Consider the following 20,886-nt stretch of genomic DNA (forward strand, 5'->3'; position numbering starts at 1 on the left):
AAATATTTCAAATAGTTTTGTTCATTTGAGTCGGTCATGCCCAGATCATGCGGGACTCCCTTAACGGCCAATAATGAACCACGGCATGTCAATATGTTAATTTGTAGATTGGAAGCTAACCTGTCTGCTGAGAGGAAGATTAGCACAATATTGTTTGCAAACTGCAGCAGCACCCCAAATGATTCGTTCTTGAGTTAGTTTGTTGTGCAGAGGCAGGATATGTTTTGGTTCTACAAACCCATCTAACATTCACTAATCAATGAATTGCGTTAATTCTTGCACAATGCAATCAATTATCAGTTCTAATCTAAACATGTATTTTTCTTCTATAATGCTTGCAGCATGATCCATTTTCCTGCACAAACACATGAAAGAAAGTTGGTTGTCGGTGCATGTATCCAGTGCCAAACAAATGACTAAAATCCACTCAAAGACTTGGAAAATGTGAAAACTGAGCTGCGCTTTCTAACCTCCTGCCAAATGTATGACCATATTAGAGACACATATTTCCCTCAGATTATACAGACACACACAACAACAACAACAACAATCTCATTTTGATAAACTCCCACATCTACAGTGCCTTCGGAAAGTATTTAGACCCCTTGACTTTTTCCACATTTTGTTACGTTACAGCCTTGTTCTAAAATTGATTACATTTTATGTTTTCCCCCTCAATCTACACACAATACCCCATAATGACAAAGCAAAACTGGTTTAGAAATCTATTAAAAATAAGAAACTGAAATATTACATTTACATGAGTACTCAGACACTTTACTCAGTACTTTGTTGAAGCACCCTTGGCAGCGATTACAGCACCGCGTCTTGGCACACCTGTATTTGGGGAGTTTCTCCCATTCTTCTCTGTAGATCCTCTCAAACTCTGTCAGGTTGGATGAGGAGCGTTGCTGTATAGCTATTTTCAGGTCTGTCCAGACATGTTCGATCCAGTTCAAGTCCGGGCTCTGGCTGGGCCACTCAAGGACATTCAGAGACTTGTACCGAAGCCACAACTACATTGTCTTGCCTGTGTGCTTAGGATTGTTGTCCTGTTGGAAGGTGAACCGTCACCCCAGACTGAGGTCCTGAGCGCTCTGGAACATGTTTTCATCAAGGATCTCTTTGGTCTGTTCATCTTTGCCTCGATCCTGACTAGTCTCCCAGTCCCTGCCGCTGGAAAACATCTCCACACATGATGCTGCCACCACCATGCTTCACCGTAGGGATGGTGCCAGGTTTCCTCCAGACGTGACGCTTGGCATTCAGGCGCTAGGAAGAGTCTTGGTGATTCTAAACTTCTTCCATTTAAGAATGATGGATGCCACTGTGTTCTTGGGGGACCTTCAATGCTGCAGATATGTTTTGGAACGTTCCCCAGATCTGTGCCTCGACACAATCCTGTCTCAGAGCTCTTCTTTCAACCTCATGGCTTGGTTTTTGCTCTGACATGCACTGTCAACTGTGGGAACTTATATAGACATTTGTGTGCCTTTCCAAATCATGTCCAATGAATTGAATTTACCACAGGTGGACTCCAATGAAGTTGTAGAAACATCTCAAAGATCGTCAATGGAAACAGGATGCACTTGAGCTCAATTTTGAGTCTCATAGCAAAGAATCTGTATACTTACGGAAATAACGTATCTGTTTTATGTTTTTAATACACTTGCAAAAATATCAAAAAATGTGTTCTCGCTTCGTCATTATGTGGTATTGTGTGTAGATTGATGAGGAAATTGTTTTATTTAATCAATTTTAGAATAAGGCTGTAACGTAACAAAATGTGGACAAAGTCAAGGGGTCTGAATACTTTCCGAAGGCACTGAACAAATCTAAACTCAACATGTAAAGTGTTGGTCCCATGTTTCATGAGCTGAAATAAATCCCAGAAATGTTCAATACGCACAAAATTCTTATTTCATTCAAATTGTGTGCACAAATATGTTTACATCCCTGTTAGTGAGTGTTTCTCCCTTGCCAAGATTATCCATCCACCTGACAGGTGTGGCATATCAAGAAGCTGATTAAACAGCGTGATCATTACACAGGTGCAAAAACTGAAGAACATACGCACATCCAAGTACTTTCCGCAGGTGCTGGAGTTGTAGGCAAACTCATGGAAAACAGAAAGGAAAACGCCGCACACTGCTGCCCATGCTCCCAGGTGATATTTATTTACAACGGTTCGACCCTTAGGTCTTCATCAGGCATCCATATCCCAGGTGGGGGCGGAAGGTCCTATATATAGGTGCAGTACTCAGTGACATCACTTCCTGAAACAGGAGGTAAAAAAAGGTCGTTTCACAATATTAACATTCAATGTATCAAAATATATGATCATACACAGGGAATGTGATCAATATTTACAGTAAAATACATACAGATACAATATTCAATTAGGATAAAAAAATACAATTTAGACATTGAAACTATAAAAAACAGTTTCAAGTCAAACTCCTCATTAAGGCCAAGAGGAGACGGTGTGTTCAGCCTGTGGATCCAGAAAGATTGCCTTTGAAGAAGTTTCCTCTCAATGTCCCCTCCCCTGCGTGACATCTTGACCATTTCTATTCCAATGTATCTCAGAGAACTAATAGGATGTCCAGCTTGTACAAAATGTTTTGTCTCACCAGTCCGTATATTGCTGCGGTGCTCACTGATCCGTGTCTTAAGGCTTCTACGGGTTTTCTCTATGTAGGACATTTCAACATGTAAATAACATTGGGGGACATGCAGGTAATCAGGCCCTTGATCTTAAATCTTTGTCCTGTGCGGGGTGGGTAAATTACTTACATTTGTACTTTAAGCTGCATTGAGCACATTGGCCACATTTGTAATTACCCTCAGGAACCTTGTCCAAAAAAGTTTCTCTTTTCTCTGGTGGGTAATCAGATTTAACCACAATATTTGGAGGTGTTTTAAAAACTATATGTGGGGGATATTTAAAAATGGGCTTCAATTGTGGGTCAGTATCAATAATGTACCGGTGCTTCCTGATAATGTCCTTAAATGCCTTCCCCAATGGTGAGTATTGGGTAAAGCATGATGGGAAATGTTCTGCTTTTTAAAAACTTTTGGTTGAAGGCTTTCCAACTGTGTTAGTCCTTCAAAACGATCATTGGCATGTTTTACCCAATTGTTTTTGTACCCCCTTTCCTTAAACCTTTGTTTGAGGTCCGTTGTCTGTTTCAGATAAGAAGCATCAGAGCTGCATATTCTTCTGATACGTCTGAATTGACTCATAGGGAGACTTTTAATAAGTGGACGTGGATGAAAGCTGTCACCTCTAAGGATTCCTGTCTGTAGGATACCTATATAGATCTGTAGAGAGGGAGGTTTTGTCCTTAATAACCATCACATCAAGAAACTGATTTGTGATAGGTCATAGTTAATGGTGAAGTGAAGGTGTTCATTCATAGAGTTTAGATAAGCATGGAATTCCAAAACGTCTTCCTGGGTGCCTGTTTACACAGGTGCACCTTGTGTTGGGGACAATAAAAGGCCACTCTAAAATGTGCAGTTTTGTCACACAACACAATGCCACAGATGTCTCAAGTTTTGAGAGAGCGTGCAGAGACACTGTGACTACATCCTGAAGCCCGTTGTTGTGCTATTCATCCGCCACCATCACCTCATGTTTCAACATGATAATGCACAGCCCAACGTTTCAAGGATCTGTACACAATTGCTGGAAGCTGAAATTGTTCCAGTTCTTCCATGGCCCGCATACTCACCAGACATGTCACTCATTGAGAAAGTTTGGGATGCTCTGGGTCGACGTGTACGACATCAAGTTCTCGCCAATATCTAGCAACTTCGCACAGCCATTGAAGAGGAGTGGGACAGCATTCCATAGGCCACAATCAACAGCCTGATCAACTCTATGCGAAGGAGATGTCTTGCTGCATGAGGCAAATGGTGGTCACACCAGATACTGACTGGTTTTCTGATCCACGCCCCTACTTTATTTATTTTTTATCTGTGATTAACAGATGCATATCTGTATTCCCAGTCACATAAAATCCATAGATTAGGGCCTAATTTATTTATTTCAATGGACTGATTTCCTGATATGAACTGTGAAACTCAGTAAAATCTTTGAAATTGTTGCATGTGGCGTTTATATTTTTGTTGTGTATATTAGGTGAAATACCAGTGTGCCATCACAGCTGTAATATTTGTTACCCGTTGCCACAAGAAAAGAGCAACCAGTAAAGCACAAACACCATTGTAAATACAAACTATTTATCTATTTATTTTTCCTTTCATACCTCAACCATTTGCACATTGTTACAACACTGTACATAGCCATAATATAACATTTGAAATGTCTGCTATTCTTTTGAAACTTTGGATTAATGTTTACTGTTAATTTCTGATTTTTTATTTAACTTTTGTTTATTATCTATTCCACGTGCTTCGGCAATGTAAAACTGTTTCCCATGCCAATAAAGCCCTATGAATTGAATTGAATTGAAAAACAGTCATTCAAAAAGAACGATTTGTTCAAACTGCATATCGCTACCGGCTCCAAAGACTAATTTGGCCATGGTCTCGGTGGCCCTGCTCTGACAAGGGGGCCAATGGGAGGCCGCTGGGAGTTTCAATAGTTTACTCCTCCATGTTTGCCCCAAGTCCTTAGTGTCACCCTGGATGATGGAAACCCTTTTAAAAAAAAATTACATTAGTGCTTACATTAAATCTTGAGACCACCTAAGAGGTGGGGCAAATATAGCTCAAGACAGAGCCCTGTGTTTTGGATGGATGGTTGTCCTCTCATGCAGAGTTCTCGTTTGATGTGATATGTATGGGATATACATTTTCAACCTACATTGGCGATACCACTTTAATTCTCAATTTGACAAATGTAAGGAGAAACCTGGAAATCTTAACAGTCTACCTAGCCCAAATTGGGACAAAAGATAAGCCAATATCAAACACGATACTGTTATTTAGACCCACCCAGCCCACTTGAATACAGGAGGCCGCCATAGAGGCACTGTCATCCCCTCTTGACCCACATTGTATTTTAAAAAGCTAAACCTAACAGCTAGACACATTAAACAAGACTAGACCAAAACAATAAGACATTGACATTACACTAAACGTTTAAATGTTGCACTTAAAAACACTTGCCCAGCCAATGAGACACTCCAGTGGGGGTCTGAGCATGCACACTGGGCAAAAACAGGTTGAATCAATGTTGTTTCCACGTCATTTCATTTTTTGACCTAACTTTTAACCTAAATCGAATGAAATGGTGACATTTTTTTTAAATTTCATGTTGAATTCACAGTAGTTAACAACTCAAACAAATGTAAATGAAAACTAAACGTTGAACTGACGCCGCACACCATTGGGTGTGCAACTTTCTAAACCAACTGCATAGCAGAGGCAAAGCTGATAGTAAGCAAGCGCCTACAGTGCACTTAAGCCTTATTCACACTGCAGGCCTTAATGCTCAAATCAGTTTTGTTTTTCAAATCCATAATGGAATACTGACGGTCCAAATGGCAAGTTAAAAGTGACCAAATCGGATGTGTGTGTTCAGACCACAGTCATTTGCTGACATGGCTACGCCAGTTGTCATAGTAACGACGGATGTGCGCGCAGTTGTGTAGACTGATTGGTGGTGCTCGTGCTTCCTATCACTAAAAAGTCATGTTGCAAGTTGCCATGGACATTTCCCAGTTGCTTTGAATGTTCAAAATCATAGTGTCAGAACTATTAAAGCTTCAACGGATAAGATGATCCAACTTTCAAAATGAGTCGTTTTTGGCTAGCCACAGCTGTCAACAAGCTAGCTAGCTGTTTAGCTTTGTAGAACATTGACTAATTTGTTTGTAAACAATTAACAAGATAATGAGCTAACGTTACCACCACATGTTCTTGTCAACTGTCAACAGAATAGCTAGCAAGCAGCAAGATATGCCAAATAAGTCTAAATACCACTTGATGGCAAATAAATCAGATTTGACCATTCAGACTCAAATCACATTGCCAGAAATCTGATTTCTATCTGATTTCAAACCACCTACGAAGGTGGTTTGAAATGTGGCTTGAAGTATCCGATTCCATGTGCTTTTTGGCAGTTTAGACTTCAGGAAAACGACAGATATTCCAAAAAATTTGATTTGAGTCACTGCCATTGTGAACACTCCTAGAAACCAAGGTTATTATAGTAAACTAAAACGCAGACAAAATCTAGCCATGAAAAAATATTTTGTGAACTGAAATAAAATCATTAACAGATCTGTTTGAGAAAGTAGAAATACTGAAACTATCTTTCGCTGCAAAACAAACTAAAATAAAAAACAACAAATTATGTTCGGTTTAAATTTTTTGGGGTTGTGATCGAGAAAGACAATTGTGCTAAAGCTTATGAGGCATTTATAAGTTTTGATGCTATTCATCAATAATCAATGGGTAGCCTAATAAAATGGGTAGCCTATTCTTCGAGAATCAATGGGTAGCCTAATAAAACATTTAGATTGTAGGCTACCTTTAAAGCTACAATCTGTATGTTTTCCTACTTTCTGTCTCTAACACAAGAACTACATAACTAAATAATAGAAAATCGAAATATTTTCGAAATAACACTTAACTAAATAAAAAATAACAAATAGGTCTGTAAACTAACTGAAACTAAAGTAAAAAAATATAAAAATAAACTAATAGTAATAAAGATGAATGGAAAAACACAACTATAATAACCTTATCTTATCTCGTTCCCAATTCCCTCCCTGTCTTCGTTGGTGGCGGCCCTACACAGCGGCAAACGGCACTCTCCCACCATTTGAGTGAGTGCAATAAAGATACAAGCAAGGGCAACATTACCCAATGCTCATCAAAGCACCATCTCCCCCCCCCCCCCAATCACCTGCTTGTGCTCTCGGCTCTGACTTATAAAAGTTTCTCCAGGGTTCTGGCCACAGTTCACAAGCAGGCACAGGTGAGAGCGATTAGTTCATGATTTGGTGATGTCATTTCTTGCTCGCTTTTTTTTACAGTTTCACCACGGTACTGTGGACTTCATATTGTAAGAGTGATGCTAGCTATGTTACTGTGTGTTCATTGTGAGTTTAGTTTCTGAGATTTGCACAGATTGCCTTGTATGTGAATTTATACATTTTACAATGTATTTAAATATTTGCCTTTGATAGAATTGTCTATCAAATGAAATGATAGCTAAACAGACTGCAATTCTCAGACCTTTCTTGATAGTCTGTTCCTGTAACTCAACAATATTTTCTTGCACATTGATATATCTTCATAGAGTCAGATATACATTTGATAGACTTTGTTAAAGGTAGACTCAGCGACATAACGGGTCGCATGCGAGCTATATATGTATCACATAGTACCCACTTAATTAATCAACATAGATCATTAGCTGAATGCTAATGTTAGCTACCAGCTGAACCATAGCTAAACAGCTTATACATTACAACTTTAGCATATAAAAGTGACCTTAGAACAAAACAGGCTTAATTTGATTAACATCATGTAAATCATTATTTTTACATTTACATTTATGAGCTGAAAGTGAATTGGGTCTGAAATTGTTTCATTCACTGGGGAGATGAACCTGCTTGCTGATGTTGCCTTTCCATTTGAAATGACCATTCTCTTGATATACATTTTTTTTAAGCTACTGCGACAATTAAAACATTAAAACAGGCTATTACTGTAATTTCAGGTAAACTCAATAAAACAAGATTCAAATATATGGAAAATGTCTATACATTTCAGCTGTTTTAAAAAGATTTCTCTGCTATTAAGATTTTTTATTGTACGAGCATTTGGCTTGAGACAACTATAAACTCTACTGCTTGGGATGGGGGCAAGTCTAGGAGCAGTCTCGCACACGACCTACGAAGGTGACATACGAGATATGAAAAATGTACACTACAGTAATATGTGTGCACGCAGGTATTAAACTCTTTTGTAAATATATGTTGTGTAAATTACCCCTTTAGAAATGTGAAATTGTTAAGGGATGTTTGATCTTATTTGCAGTGTGGTTTTAAGTCATGAGTCAACTACCTAGATTCTGGAACCTGGGATGGTCTTCCTTCATTGACTGGTGGAGTAATCAGAAGGTTTCAGAGCAAGGTGATTTTAAATGTTTTTGTGTTATCTGATGGGAGGAGCGTGTACTTTCCAGGGCTCTCAACCTGTGAATAGATATCTACAATGCCATGAATTGGTATTGTAAAAATATCTAAACCATGCAAAGAACTCGTTGGTGGTTGTAATTATTGACTTTAGGATCAGATTACCACGACTCTATTCAAACCTCTCTGCTTTTACATCATTAGACTATGTGACAACTACAGCACCTTCTCAACCCTATGGTCAGCAGCACCTGAATGAACCTCTTCTGGACCACAGAGCGGGTCAGCGCTTCCTGACCGAGGCTTTTAAAGTCATCCTTGAGGAGGTGCTATGTAAGGGCATAGACGTCAACGAGAAGGTCTCACATCCCTAAATCAAACTGTTGACTGTCTCTAGCCTAACGTGACTGTTCTCTGCACTGTGTCATATTGTTAGATGTTGTGCTGCACAGGCCTTTTGGTAAGTCTTGAGTGACAGATAGCTGTCCTGGTGGGTCATGTAGCAAACATTTTTAGGAACCACTGGGCTAGTACCATTATGTTAACTGATATCATCTTCACACCTGACTGTGCATCACAATCTAACCATAGAGGTACACACTCAGTACTGTATTTTCAGGGGTTTCCTGTGCTTGTTATACCCCTGGTCATAGGTGTGTGAGTGGCGCGAGCCAGAGGAGTTGGCTACTCTGCTAGATCTGGAGCTGAGAGAGAATGGGGAGCAACAGCACCAGCTGCTGCAGAGAGTACGGGACGTGGCCAAGTACAGCGTCAAGACCAGTAAGTCCACCCCGGGCCTAGCTCTGGTCCAGGGTCTTTGGGTGGTTTGCTGCTGGCCTCACTAAGACCAGAGCTACCCCGACCCCACAGGGAAACCTTAGAATGAGATGAGTGTAGTTCTGGTTGCAGTGAATGCATGCACTAAAGTAAAGAGCATCTCTCTTTCCAGATCATCCGCGGTTCTTCAATCAGCTCTTTGCAGGGGTGGACTACCATGCCTTGACAGGACGATTCCTTACGGAGGCTCTTAACACTAGCCAGTAGGAGGGAGCAATATATATCAGTGGAGGCTGGAGGGAGGAGCTATAGGTGGATGCGCTCATTGTAAAGGCTGGAATGGAACGGAGTACAAAATATGGTTTCCATATCTTTGTGTTTGATATTGTGCCATTCCAGCCATTACAATGAGCCCATCATCCTATATCTCCTCCCACCAGCCTCCACTGATATCTATGCATATATACATTCCATAAAGTATGTTATGAAGGGGCTTGTGATGGACAGTTGTATAATTTATTTTACAGGTATACCTATGAAGTAGCGCCAGTGTTCGTCCTGATGGAAGACGAGGTACTCTCCAAGCTACGTTCTCTAGTTGGGTGGGCACAGGGAGATGGCATCTTCTGCCCAGGCGGTACTGTGTCTAACATGTATGCCATGAACCTAGCACGCTATCGGGCCTTCCCAGAAGTTAAACTTAAGGGACAGTGGGCCCTCCCTCGACTGGCTGTCTTTACATCTCAAGAGGTGGGGAAAACAGTATGGTAGAAGTAATACACTATTTAACTTCTCATTCATATATTAATTCATTCTATACTAACTTTCCTCCAGAGCCATTACTCTGTGATGAAAGCAGCTGCCTTTCAGGGTATTGGGACAGAGAACGTGTTTAAGGTCAAAGTGGATGATAGGTAAAGTGATAAGAACCTTCCTTTGACTCTTGTAAGTCATCTCATTAACATCTATGATTCCTAGGCATACATGATTTACAGATTTTAACTCATGCTCTCTGTTATCCTACAGGGGTTGCATGATTACAGATGACCTTAGTGAGAAAATTGAGCTGGCAAAATCTCAAGCAAGTTTACTGTGGTTACCTTGTAATTTACTGTGTCAATTTTATTATATCTGTGGTGAGACAGTAATTATACAGATAACAGTTGGAATTGCCACTAGACTAATGGGAATTGCTGATAGACAATCGGTGATATCTTACACAAGGATCTGGTCAATTCCTAGTACTCCGTCAGCATTCAAAGTAGTTTATCTGCAATTCCTAGTAATCTATCGGCAAAGCACATATCACACTGCAAAGCACCAAGTAGAGAAGTAAGGATACCATTCATTACCCCTCCTCACCTACCAGGGGGCAGTACCATTCCTTGTCCACGCCACGTCAGGAACGACGGTACAAGGTGCCTTTGACCCCCTGGAGCCCATCGCTGACATCTGTGACAGACAGGGGTTATGGATGCATGTTGATGTGAGTCCTTCTTAAAACTTCTTGCGGATCAGTGCGACGCTAGCGTCCCATTTCGACAACTTCTGGTGAAATTGTAGAGCACCAAATTCAAATTAAATTACTATAAATATTAAACTTTCATGAAATCACAAGTGCAATATATCAAAATAAAGCTTAACTTGTTGTTAATCCAGCCACCATGTCAGATTTCAAAAAGGCTTTACGGTGAAAGCAAACCATGCAATTATCTGAGGACAGCGCCCAGCGCACAAATGCATAACAAATCATTTTCAACCAGGGAGTTGCGACACGAAAGTCAGAAATAGCTATATAATATATGCTTTACCTTTGAAGATCTTCTTCTGTTGGCACTCCAAAAGGTCCCAGTTACATTACAAATGGTCCTTTTGTTCGATAAAGTCCTTCTTTATATCCATAAAAACTCACTTTAGCTGGCGTGCTTCAGTCAATAATCCACTCGGTTTCCCTCCTTCAAAATGCATACAAAATGAATCCCAAACGTTACCAATAAACTTATCCAAACAAGTCAATCAACGTTTATAATCAAACCTTAGGTACCCTAATACGCAAACAATCAAATTTAAGACGGAGAATCGTTATTGTATTTACCGGAGAAAAATACCAAAGAACGCGCTCTCATTCATGCGCTTGGAAACACTACAGCCAAAATGGGAGCCACCTAGAAAAACTACGATTTCTGGCTCATTTTTCCATAAGCAGCCTGAAACTCTTTCTAAAGACTGTTGACATCTAGTGGAAGCCCTAGGAACTGTAATCTGGCACGATTTCACCCTATTATAAAAGTGCCAGCCATTGACATCAGTGGTAGGATGAATTTATTTTTTGGTGGGATGGTTTGTCCTCGGGGTTCCGCCTGCCATATCAGTTCTGTTATACTCACACATTATTTTAACAGTTTTAGAAACTTTAGAGTTTTCTATCCAAATCTACCAATTATATGCATATCCTAGCTTCTGGGCCTGAGTAGCAGGCAGTTTACTTTGGGCACGCTTTTCATCCGGACGTCAAAATACCGCCCCCTATCCCAAAGAAGTTAGTGATCTTTCATTCAAAATCAAACTTGGTCCAATGTTTTCAGACCACAAAAGTAGTCTTCTGTCAAGATGATTCCCAACAGCATCTGTTTTGTAGATCGAACTTCATAACCCAAAATAATGTCCAAGATGGCCACCGTCTAATTAAATCCTTTGCAACAGTGACCATCTTTCCCATGTGATTTTGAGCTGAAGAATACTGATTGGTGTTGTCTTGTGGTTTGGCACAGGCAGCCTGGGGAGGGAGTGTTCTCTTCTCAAAGGAACACCGACATCTCATGAGAGGAGTTGAGAGGTGGGAGCCAGGTGCATGCTCAGGAATACAGTTGCTGGAATGCAATTTTACACTATATAAATGTGCTGCAAAAAACTAAATGTAATTCAGCCTGTGTGAGATAAAGTGTACCAAAGTATAGGTTAGGTGTCTTGATGTTTCGCATGACTGGGCTAGTCTTCCGTATTGGCTCAACATATGACTTTGACTCCTGAGTGTAATTATGTGAATGTGTTTGTGATCAGAGCCGATTCAGTAACTTGGAATCCACACAAGATGATGCTGACTGGCTTGCAGTGTTCAGCCATTCTGCTCAAGGACACCACGGTAAGACAACACAACATCCCTTCACCCAGCCTGGTCTCATAGACTCGGCATAGTAATGTACATCTGAGAAACTCAAATGAGTAGGTTATGTTTGGTATGGTTACATAAGACAGAAGGTTACTTAAGGCAAAAACACATTTTGGGTGGATGGGTAGGTCTATATGCAATCCAAAGGTTGCATGTTTGAATCATCACTGACAACTTTAGCATTTTAGCTAAATAGCAACTTTCCAACTACTTACTACTTTTTAAATTACTTCACATGTTAGGTTAAAGGGTTAAGGTTAGCTAATGCCTAACCATAACTTTAACCCCTAGCCTAGCTAACGTTAGCCACATAGCTAATATTAGCGTTATCCACCTAGCTAACATTAGCCAGAACATATTAGAATTCAAAACACATTGTACAAATTGCAATTTAACATTTCTAACAAATTGTAATTCGTAACATATCATACGAAATGGATGATGGACATCCACAAATTAATACATACCATACGAAACGTAACATATCATACAATTTGTAGTGTCCCAGATGTACCTTTATTATGTTACGTCTACCCCTGAGTCCAGGTTGCTTCATCAGATTCCTCACCCAAAGAGTTGTTGTTGAATTGCTGTGGCATTTGCATCTCTTGCCTTCGCAATTATGAAAAACACTGTAAAATTACAAATAGTTACACCTCATACATGTTTTTATTGAACTATTTGTCAAGTCCTTTATAATCAAACACTTTATGTTCCTGCATTATTTAAAGGGATAGTTGGACATTTTGGCAATTAAGCCATTTGTTTTACTTATTCAGTTAGAATCTCCTCAATACCATTTTTATGTCTGTGTGCAGTTTGAAGGAAGTTGAAGGTACCCACTGGGCACATCATTTCAACGTGGATAATTGGGTAATATTTGGTTGAGACGTTGATCAATGAGATTACAACCTATATTCACCCACTCAAAAAGACAGCCAAAAGTTAGTTGACTTTCAAATGTGTTATCCCTATGCTTTCAACCATCTTAAAGCCCAACCAAATTACAATGGAAAAACAATGTCTGATTTCTGGTTTAGTTGGCACCCAAATGTCTGTCACTGCACTTTCAACCATTTAAAAGCAAAGCAAGTTCAAATGAGAATACAATGTCAGATATGTATTAATTTATTTATACAACAGATTAGTGTTATCAATGTGCTTCATCTAATAAAATAACCAAATGTCCTGGATTGCAGTTGAGATTACATTAAAGTGGCAATATGTAACTTTTTGGCAACCCAACCAAATTCACATAGAAATGCAAGTTATAGATCTATCATTCTACTTGAAAGCAAGTATAAGAAGAGGTAGATCTGTTCCATGTGTGCAATTTCTATGCTTACCATTAAATTTTACTTTCGGTGTTGTACACCAGCTTCAAACAGCTGAAACAACAATATTTTTGCTTATGGAAAACATTTCAGTGGTCTGGATGGTACAATGATTCTCTACACTATACTACCTTATTTTGTCATTTAAACTGAAATTAGGCAAACTATTAGTTTTAGCAACCAGGAAACGGTGGAGCGATTTTTCTGCATAGCGCATCTTTAAAAGTACAGTACATGGTGCAAGTGATCAATGCCATTCGAGATTCTGCATTAGAGCAATTGCAAAAATCTCCACAGACCTGAGACGACCTGCTATCTTGAACATGCACGATTTATGATTACATTAAAGGAATGTACTGTATAGTTACAGTAACATTAATGTGACTATGGAGGTGTTATTCATTTTAAGGTTGAATGTTCCATTAGTTTGTAAGTTACAGACATACAAATATCATACCCCCAAGACATGCTAACCTCTCAACATTACAATAAAAGGGAAGGTTAGCATTCTTGGGGGGGTATGATATATTTGTGCTTATGTAACTTTCTCACTCATCCTTATTCCAGATTCATTCAGGACTATCCATTATCATGGTAACATTCACATTAATGTAGAAGTTTTTAGAAACATATTCTATTCTTATTTACAGTAAAAGTGACTCAAATGACACAATACATTATTTACCATTCATATCTATTGGGCACAAAATGATATGACACAAACAACAAATGCATCCAACAAGTTTTTCACAAGCTTGATGTCATCATTGCGTACTAGGAATATGGGACCAAATACTAGACTTTTGACGACTTTAATACACATGTGAATTTGTCCCAATACTTTTGGGTCAGTGTCAGAGAAGACGCTTGCCAGCTGGTCAGCGCATGCTCTGAGTGCGCATCCTGGTAATCCGTCTGACCCTGTGAACGTTTAATCTATTTAAAGTTCTTACTCACATCGGCTACGGAGAGCATGATCACACAGTCATCCGGAACAGCTGGTGCTCATGCATGGTTCAGTGTTAATTGCCTCGATGCGAGTATAGAAGGCGTTAACAGTACTCAGTACTTTGTTGAAGCACCTATGGCTGTGATTACAGCCTCGAGTCTTCTTGGGTATGACACTACAAGCTTGGCACACCTGTATTTGGGGAGTTTCTCCCATTCTTCTCTGCAGATCCTCTGTCAGGTTGGATGGGGAGCTTCGCTGCACACCTATTTTCAAGTCTCTCCAGAGATGTTCGATCCGGTTCAAGTCCGGGCTATGGCTGGGCCACTCAAGGACATTCAGAGACTTGTCCCAAAGCCACTCCTGTGTTGTCTTGCGTGTGTGCTTAGGGTCGTTGGCCTGTTGGAAGGTGAACCTTAGTCCCAGTCTGAGGTCCGGAGAAATCTGGAGCATGTTTTCATCAAGGATCTCTCTCTGTACTTTGCTCCGTTCATCTTCCCCTCAATCCCGACTAGTCTCTCAGTCCCTGCCGCTGAAAAACAAACCACAGCACGATGCTACCACCACCATGCTGCTTCACCGTAGGGATGGTGCCAGGTTTCCTCCAGACGTGACACTTGGCATTCAGGCCAATCTTTGTTTCATCAGACCAGAGAATCTTGCCTTTTACTGAGGAGTGGCTTCCGTCTGGCCACTCTACCATAAAGTCCTGATTGATGGAGTTCTGCAGAGATGGTTGTCCTTCTGGACGGTTCTCCCATCTCCACAGAGGAACTCTAGAGCTCTGTTAGAGTGACCATCGGGTTCTTGGTCCCCTCCCTGACCAAGGCCCTTTTCCCCCGATTGCTAAGTTTGGCTGAGTGGCCAGCTCTAGGAAGTGTCTTGATGGTTCCAAACTTCTTTCATTTAAGAATCATGGAGGCCACTGTGTTCTTGGCCCTTCAATACGGCATACTTTTTTTGGTACCCTTCCCCAGATCTGTGCCGTGACACAATCCTGGCTCTACGGACAATTCCCTCGACCTCATGGCTTGGTTTTTCCAATTGAATTTATCACAGGTGGATTCCAATCAAGTTGTAGAAACATCAAGGATGATCAATGGAAAAAGGATGCACCTGAGCTCAATTTCAAGTCTCATAGCAAAGGGTCTGAATACTAATTTAAATAAGGTATTTCTGTGTTTTGAAAACATTTCTAAAAACCTGTTTTTGCTTTGTCATTATATGGTATTGTTTGTAGGTTGATGAGGAAAAACTTTGATTTAATACATTTTAGAAGAAGGCCGTAATGTAACAGAATGTGGAGGAAGGGGTCTGAATACTTTCCGAATGCACTGTACCTCGTCTGGTAGGCTCGCGTCACTGTACATCTTGCAGCTGGGTTTCCCTTTGTAATCCGTGATAGTTTGCCACATCCAACGAACATCAAAGCCGGTGTGGTAGGATTCGATCATAGTCCTGTATTGATGCTTTGCCTGTTTGATGGCTAGTCGGAGGTTGTAGAGGGATTTCTTATAAGAGTCCGGATTAGTGTCCCGCTTCTTGAAAGCGGCAGCTGGAGCCTTTAGCTCTGTGAGGATGTTGACTGGTTGGGATATGTTCATACGGTCACTGTGGGACGACGTCGTCGATGCACTTATTAATGAAGCCGGTGACTGATGTGATAATATTGCTATTATAAACTGGTTACCAACATAATTAGAGCAGTAAAAATACCTGTGGTATACAGTCTGATATACCACGACTGTCAGCCAATCAGCATTCAGGGCTCGAAAGACTGAACGACTGGGTCGCATCTCTGGCAACCAAACCGATAGAACGGACGACCAGCCGGCTTGTGTAGTAACCCTTAATTTGAGTCAGGACTATATCTTGTGGAAATTTATTTTATTAAAATAAAAAAAAACATACATTTATTTAGAATAAGGCTGTAACGTAACAAAATGTGGAAAAAGTCAAGGGGTCTGTATACTTTCCGAAGGCACTGTACACATTTTAAAGATCCATTTTGTTGTCTTCTTACCATTATTATTGAGCAAATTCTCAGCTATTCTTGATCTCTTCCCCTTTTCCACAGGACCTGTTGAAACGTTGCCACAGTGCAGATGCAACATACCTCTTCCAGCAGGACAAGTTCTATGACATGAGTCTGGACACAGGGGACAAGTCGATACAGTGCGGCCGTAAGGTTGACTGCCTGAAGCTGTGGTTGATGTGGAAAGCTGTGGGGTCACAAGGCTTGGAAGAGCGTGTGGACAGGGCTTTCGCCCATACAAGGTTCAAACCTCAGCTAGCACATTTAGTTCCTTGGAAGTTGAGGGAATGTATATATTTGCTTTCCCATTGGTTCTGGGAACAAAGCCATATGTTTCCTGATTGGTAAAATGTAACTTTTTTTAAATGTTCTGAGAAAGGAAGTGAAAATGCCGCCTGTTCTGGAAATGTAAATGTTTTGGTTACAGGGAGGTTCTGAGGATGTTTTACTATGGTTCCCTGAAAGTTTTCCTTGGAGGTTTTATTAATGTTCTTCTAACTAAAATTATTTCAAAGTAATTAAATAACATTCTGAGAAAATGTTTCAATAAGACTTAACACAGCTAGCCTAGATTAACTGTGTTGAATTTAGGACACATGGAAATTCATTGGCTTAGGTATTAATCATGCAAACACATTTTATATTCTGTTCTCTAGCCATGGAATTAAGTTTATTTTTGTGTCAAGTATCTTAAATGTGCTGAGAATGTTCTAAAGCCAAGAAACTATCCTGCACCATTCCCAGAACATTATGGGAAGGTTGTATGCAAAATAATCATAGGACAGGGTTATTCAACTCTTACCTTACAAGGTCTGGAGCCTGCTGGGTTTCTGTTGCACTAAATGCAAAAACCTGGTGTCCCAGGTATAAATCAGTCCCTGATTAGAGGGGAACAATGAGAAACTGCAGTGGAACTGGATTCTAGGTCCAAAGTTGAGCTTGAGGGCCATAGGATAACCACACTCACCAAGCTCTAAGAAACATATGGTTCTCAGAACATTATGTGCTAGCTGGGATATTTACAGAACCTACAGCTGTAATTCTGACTAGTCAAGCTCCTCACTTAAAACAGCTCAGAGCTCTCATTTAAAGATGTTAATCTAACCTGTGTCAATTAAAGACGTTTCAAATGTTATGGAACAATGATCTGTGTGTTGACTGTCCCACACGTAGATATCTGGTGGAGAAGATGAAGAAAAGAGAGGGCTTTCAACTTATAGGGAAGGTAAGTCATTGTTTTATCAAATGTATACTAACATTTTCTTCTCCCATTTTCATCTCACCTGTCTTCTGGTTTTGTCCTGTTAAACAGCCTGAGTTTGTGAACGTGTGTTTCTGGTTCATACCAGCCAGTCTGAGGGGAAAGGAGAACAGTCCAGACTACCAGGACAGATTGTCAAAGGTAGGTGTGTGTCAAGTTGTTTACTATGATGCCAGTTATATATTTTTTCAACTCAATTTCTATGACTTATTCTACATTTAAACCAGTTAGTTTCTGTCGGTCTGGCTGACATAATGCTGTGATCTTGTATCTTCATCACCAGGTGGCTCCGGTGATAAAGGAGCGTATGATTAAGCAGGGTACTATGATGGTGGGCTACCAGCCTCAGGGTGGACGAGTCAACTTCTTCCGCATGATAGTCATCTCTCCGCAGCTCTCCTACAAAGATATGACCTTCTTTCTGGATGAGATTGAGAGGCTAGGGAATAATCTGTGATAGTCATTTTGGTTATAGTCTTGCAACTCCATTTATGTCACTGACTCCCAGAATCTGTTTTGTGTTTTCCAACAATAATATTACTTGTGTTTTTACAGTTTTGGGGAAGATACTTTGAAAATATAGTTTACCAAGCTACTAATTACTTCAATGGAAGAAGTTAAGATACCCTTAAGAAAAACAATTTACTTAACTAAAGTTACATTGAAAAAGTAGCTCACTACTACCAAACTACTTTGTGATAAAGTACACTACCAGTCAAACTACTCATTCAAGGGTTTTAATACATTGGTGTTTTGTGGGTACTATTTAATGAAGCTGACAGTTGAGGACTTGTGAGGCGTCTGTTTCTCAAACTAGACATTCTAATGTACTTGTCCTCTTGCTCAGTTGTGCACCGGGGCCTCCCACTCCTCTTTCTATTCTGGTTAGAGCCAGTTTGCGCTGTTCTGTGAAGGGAGTAGTATTTAACAATTTTTTTGGTTACTACATGATTCCATATGTGTTATTTCATAGTTTTGATGTCGTCACTATTACTCTACAATGTAGAAAATAGTAAAAATACAGAAAAACCCTTGAATGAGTAGGTGTGTCCAATCTTTTGACCGGTACTATCTATATATATATATATATTGCATGGCCTTTATGTCTTATTTGGTTGTAGAACATGATGTAGGAGATCCTTCTGAAAAATACCCATGACAGAGGCCAAGGGAACCCTGATCAGTGCCATGATGCATTGAGACAGACAGAGGAGCCCATGGGCTGTGGGCTGCAGTGGAACTGTGTCAACATCCTGGACACCGTTGCATGGAAGAAGTCGCCCCTGCATAAACAGTGAACTTGAGTGACCCAACGTGCCTGGATTAAAGATGGCCTTGTCTGAGAAGGGTGGATGCTTACTCAATGTGTCTGCTTATGTTAATGTTTAAGCAGTTGTGTGAGTGGGTACGGTGGGGAGGGGTGGTGGGGAGGAGCTAAGGCTTTGCAGCTGACATAGGTGTGATGCATAAACACTCTGCTGGGGTCACAAGTCCATGAAGAAGCTTTCTCTGAGGCCAGTTCCTGCAGGGCTGGCCCTAGCCTTTTCGGGTCCCTCAGTAAGATTTGGTTGGGGGGCCCCCCACTTTGATGGTGGAGAGCAAAAAAATTACATTTTAAAGTTAATTTCCTACAATTCTACAAATTTTGCCATGTGGCTGAGAATTGTTTTAGTCATTTAATAACTAATTTCGCCATGCGGTGGAGCTAATGTTTTGCCTTTTTAAAGCTAATTTCCTGAAATTGTACACATTTTGCCATGATTTATGCCATGTTTATAGGATATCTGTGTAAGAGTGACTAACAAAATCAATGGGGGCTCCCTAAGTTTAGATAAATGGCTTGACTAATTCACAAATCTAAAACATGTTAGCTGACATGGGCCAATTGAGTGACTGCTGAAGAGGAAAACTGCTGATGCACAACAACATTTTGAAATTGCACCTGGTGTATTCTACTATTCTAACAGTAAATTGAGACCTCGACACTTCAGTTAACCCTAACGATCGAGGGGCTTAAGCGACCGCTTATGTCGCTTATGCCTAGAGCCGGCCCAGACTTCCTGCCTTCAAACCCACCGTGCATATTGACTGAGGTTGACTGAGGTCACTGCACCCTGAGGGACATGTTTGCATTTGGGGCCAAAGAGATGGTCCACGCCTAAAGCTCTCAAAAGGACACAGTTTGTCTTCCTGTGGTAACATGAATCAATTTGGGGAATGCAGCAAGTTCGGCAAGCCCTAGTGAGTTTGCAAATAGACAGCTGGTTTAAAAACAAATCTTAGTAATGACTTCTTTCTAATTTTAAGCAATTCTCCAATGAAGCTTGATCAGTTGGCCTTAACGAGCCAAGTAAAATGTAGTCAATGCGGTAGTTAGCTACAGTAGAAGCAGAACTGATCAGCTGGGTTTCACAGAATTTCATCATGAGGAATTTTCTCTGCAAAAAAACTCCAAATGATTACTGAGCCTGAATTAATTAAACCGATCTGATAAAAAGATTAACCAACCAATAAAAAACACGAGGACAGTACAATTAAACCAAGGTATCAAGGACAGAAGACAGAACTCTGTCTATCAGGGTCTGGAAATGTGCCAGGATCTCTGGTTGTATCAGAGGAGGCTGGTGGGAGGAGCTATAGGAGGAAGGGCTCATTGTAATGGCTGGTATTAAATTAATGGAACGGAGTCAAACATGTGGTGTCCATATGTTTCATACCGTTCCATGAATTACATTTCAGCCATTTCAATGAGCCCATCCTCCTATAGCTCCTCCCACCAGCCTCCTCTGGTTTGTATATCAGGACCATTTGCCTAGCAACTCTATACTAGGAGCAGGTGGGATATTTCAAATGTACAGCCACCAGACCCGGATCAGATTCCTATTATTACAGGTGCTGCCAAAGAGAAAAGGTACCCAGTCCTTTAACTCTCACAGGTGTCTTGATTATCTTGTACTATAACCCCAGTATGGTCTGGAGTAAAATGTCCTTATGGGAACACAGGCCTATGGGGCAATATGATAGTGACATTAAGAAAGGTTAGAAGTTATTCGAAATCTGAATATCGCTGACATGTAACCCTATTCTTCATGAAAGCGAATCATGACTATTCTACACAAAAGCCTACCTTTCTATCTGAACGCTCCATACCGAGGCCCCCTCCTGAATTTGACATTGGACCCCAAATAAGCCAGTAATCACTACTATCAGTTTCAAATATGAGATTTGAATGTATTCATGG

The 20,886-nt window shown here is 40.4% G+C and overlaps 1 protein-coding gene across 2 annotated transcripts; it reads left to right on the forward strand.

The window, feature by feature from the left end:
* The first annotated feature begins 7,746 nt into the window (after positions 1–7,746).
* On the forward strand, positions 7,747–19,004 carry LOC106576775 (cysteine sulfinic acid decarboxylase). Of its 2 annotated transcripts, XM_014154169.3 has the most exons (14): positions 7,747–8,118; positions 8,325–8,479; positions 8,774–8,900; positions 9,070–9,160; positions 9,425–9,647; positions 9,732–9,811; positions 9,924–9,978; positions 10,267–10,383; positions 11,669–11,733; positions 11,958–12,039; positions 16,427–16,626; positions 17,558–17,609; positions 17,697–17,786; positions 17,929–19,004. In XM_014154169.3, the coding sequence occupies exons 1-14, from the start codon at positions 8,037–8,039 to the stop codon at positions 18,100–18,102; spliced, it is 1,593 nt and encodes a 530-aa protein (XP_014009644.1). In that variant the 5' UTR covers positions 7,747–8,036; the 3' UTR covers positions 18,103–19,004. The 2 variants fall into 2 exon arrangements, with proteins under 2 accessions (XP_014009644.1, XP_082820838.1); XM_082964712.1 differs by lacking the exon at positions 7,747–8,118 and having other exon boundaries at positions 8,150–8,580.
* Positions 19,005–20,886: the final 1,882 nt, after the last annotated feature.

Source organism: Salmo salar, chromosome 18, assembly GCF_965601325.2.
Source record: "Salmo salar chromosome 18, fSalSal1, whole genome shotgun sequence".
NCBI lineage: Eukaryota > Metazoa > Chordata > Actinopteri > Salmoniformes > Salmonidae > Salmo > Salmo salar.

Coding starts and splice junctions, on each gene's coding strand:
- LOC106576775 (XM_014154169.3), top strand. CDS start 8,037: ATGAGTCAACTACCTAGATTCTGGAACCTGGGATGGTCTTCCTTCATT. Junction 8,901..9,069: donor CAAGTACAGCGTCAAGACCA/GTAAGTCCACCC, acceptor CTCTCTTTCCAG/ATCATCCGCGGTTCTTCAAT. Junction 16,627..17,557: donor AGGGCTTTCGCCCATACAAG/GTTCAAACCTCA, acceptor TCCCACACGTAG/ATATCTGGTGGAGAAGATGA.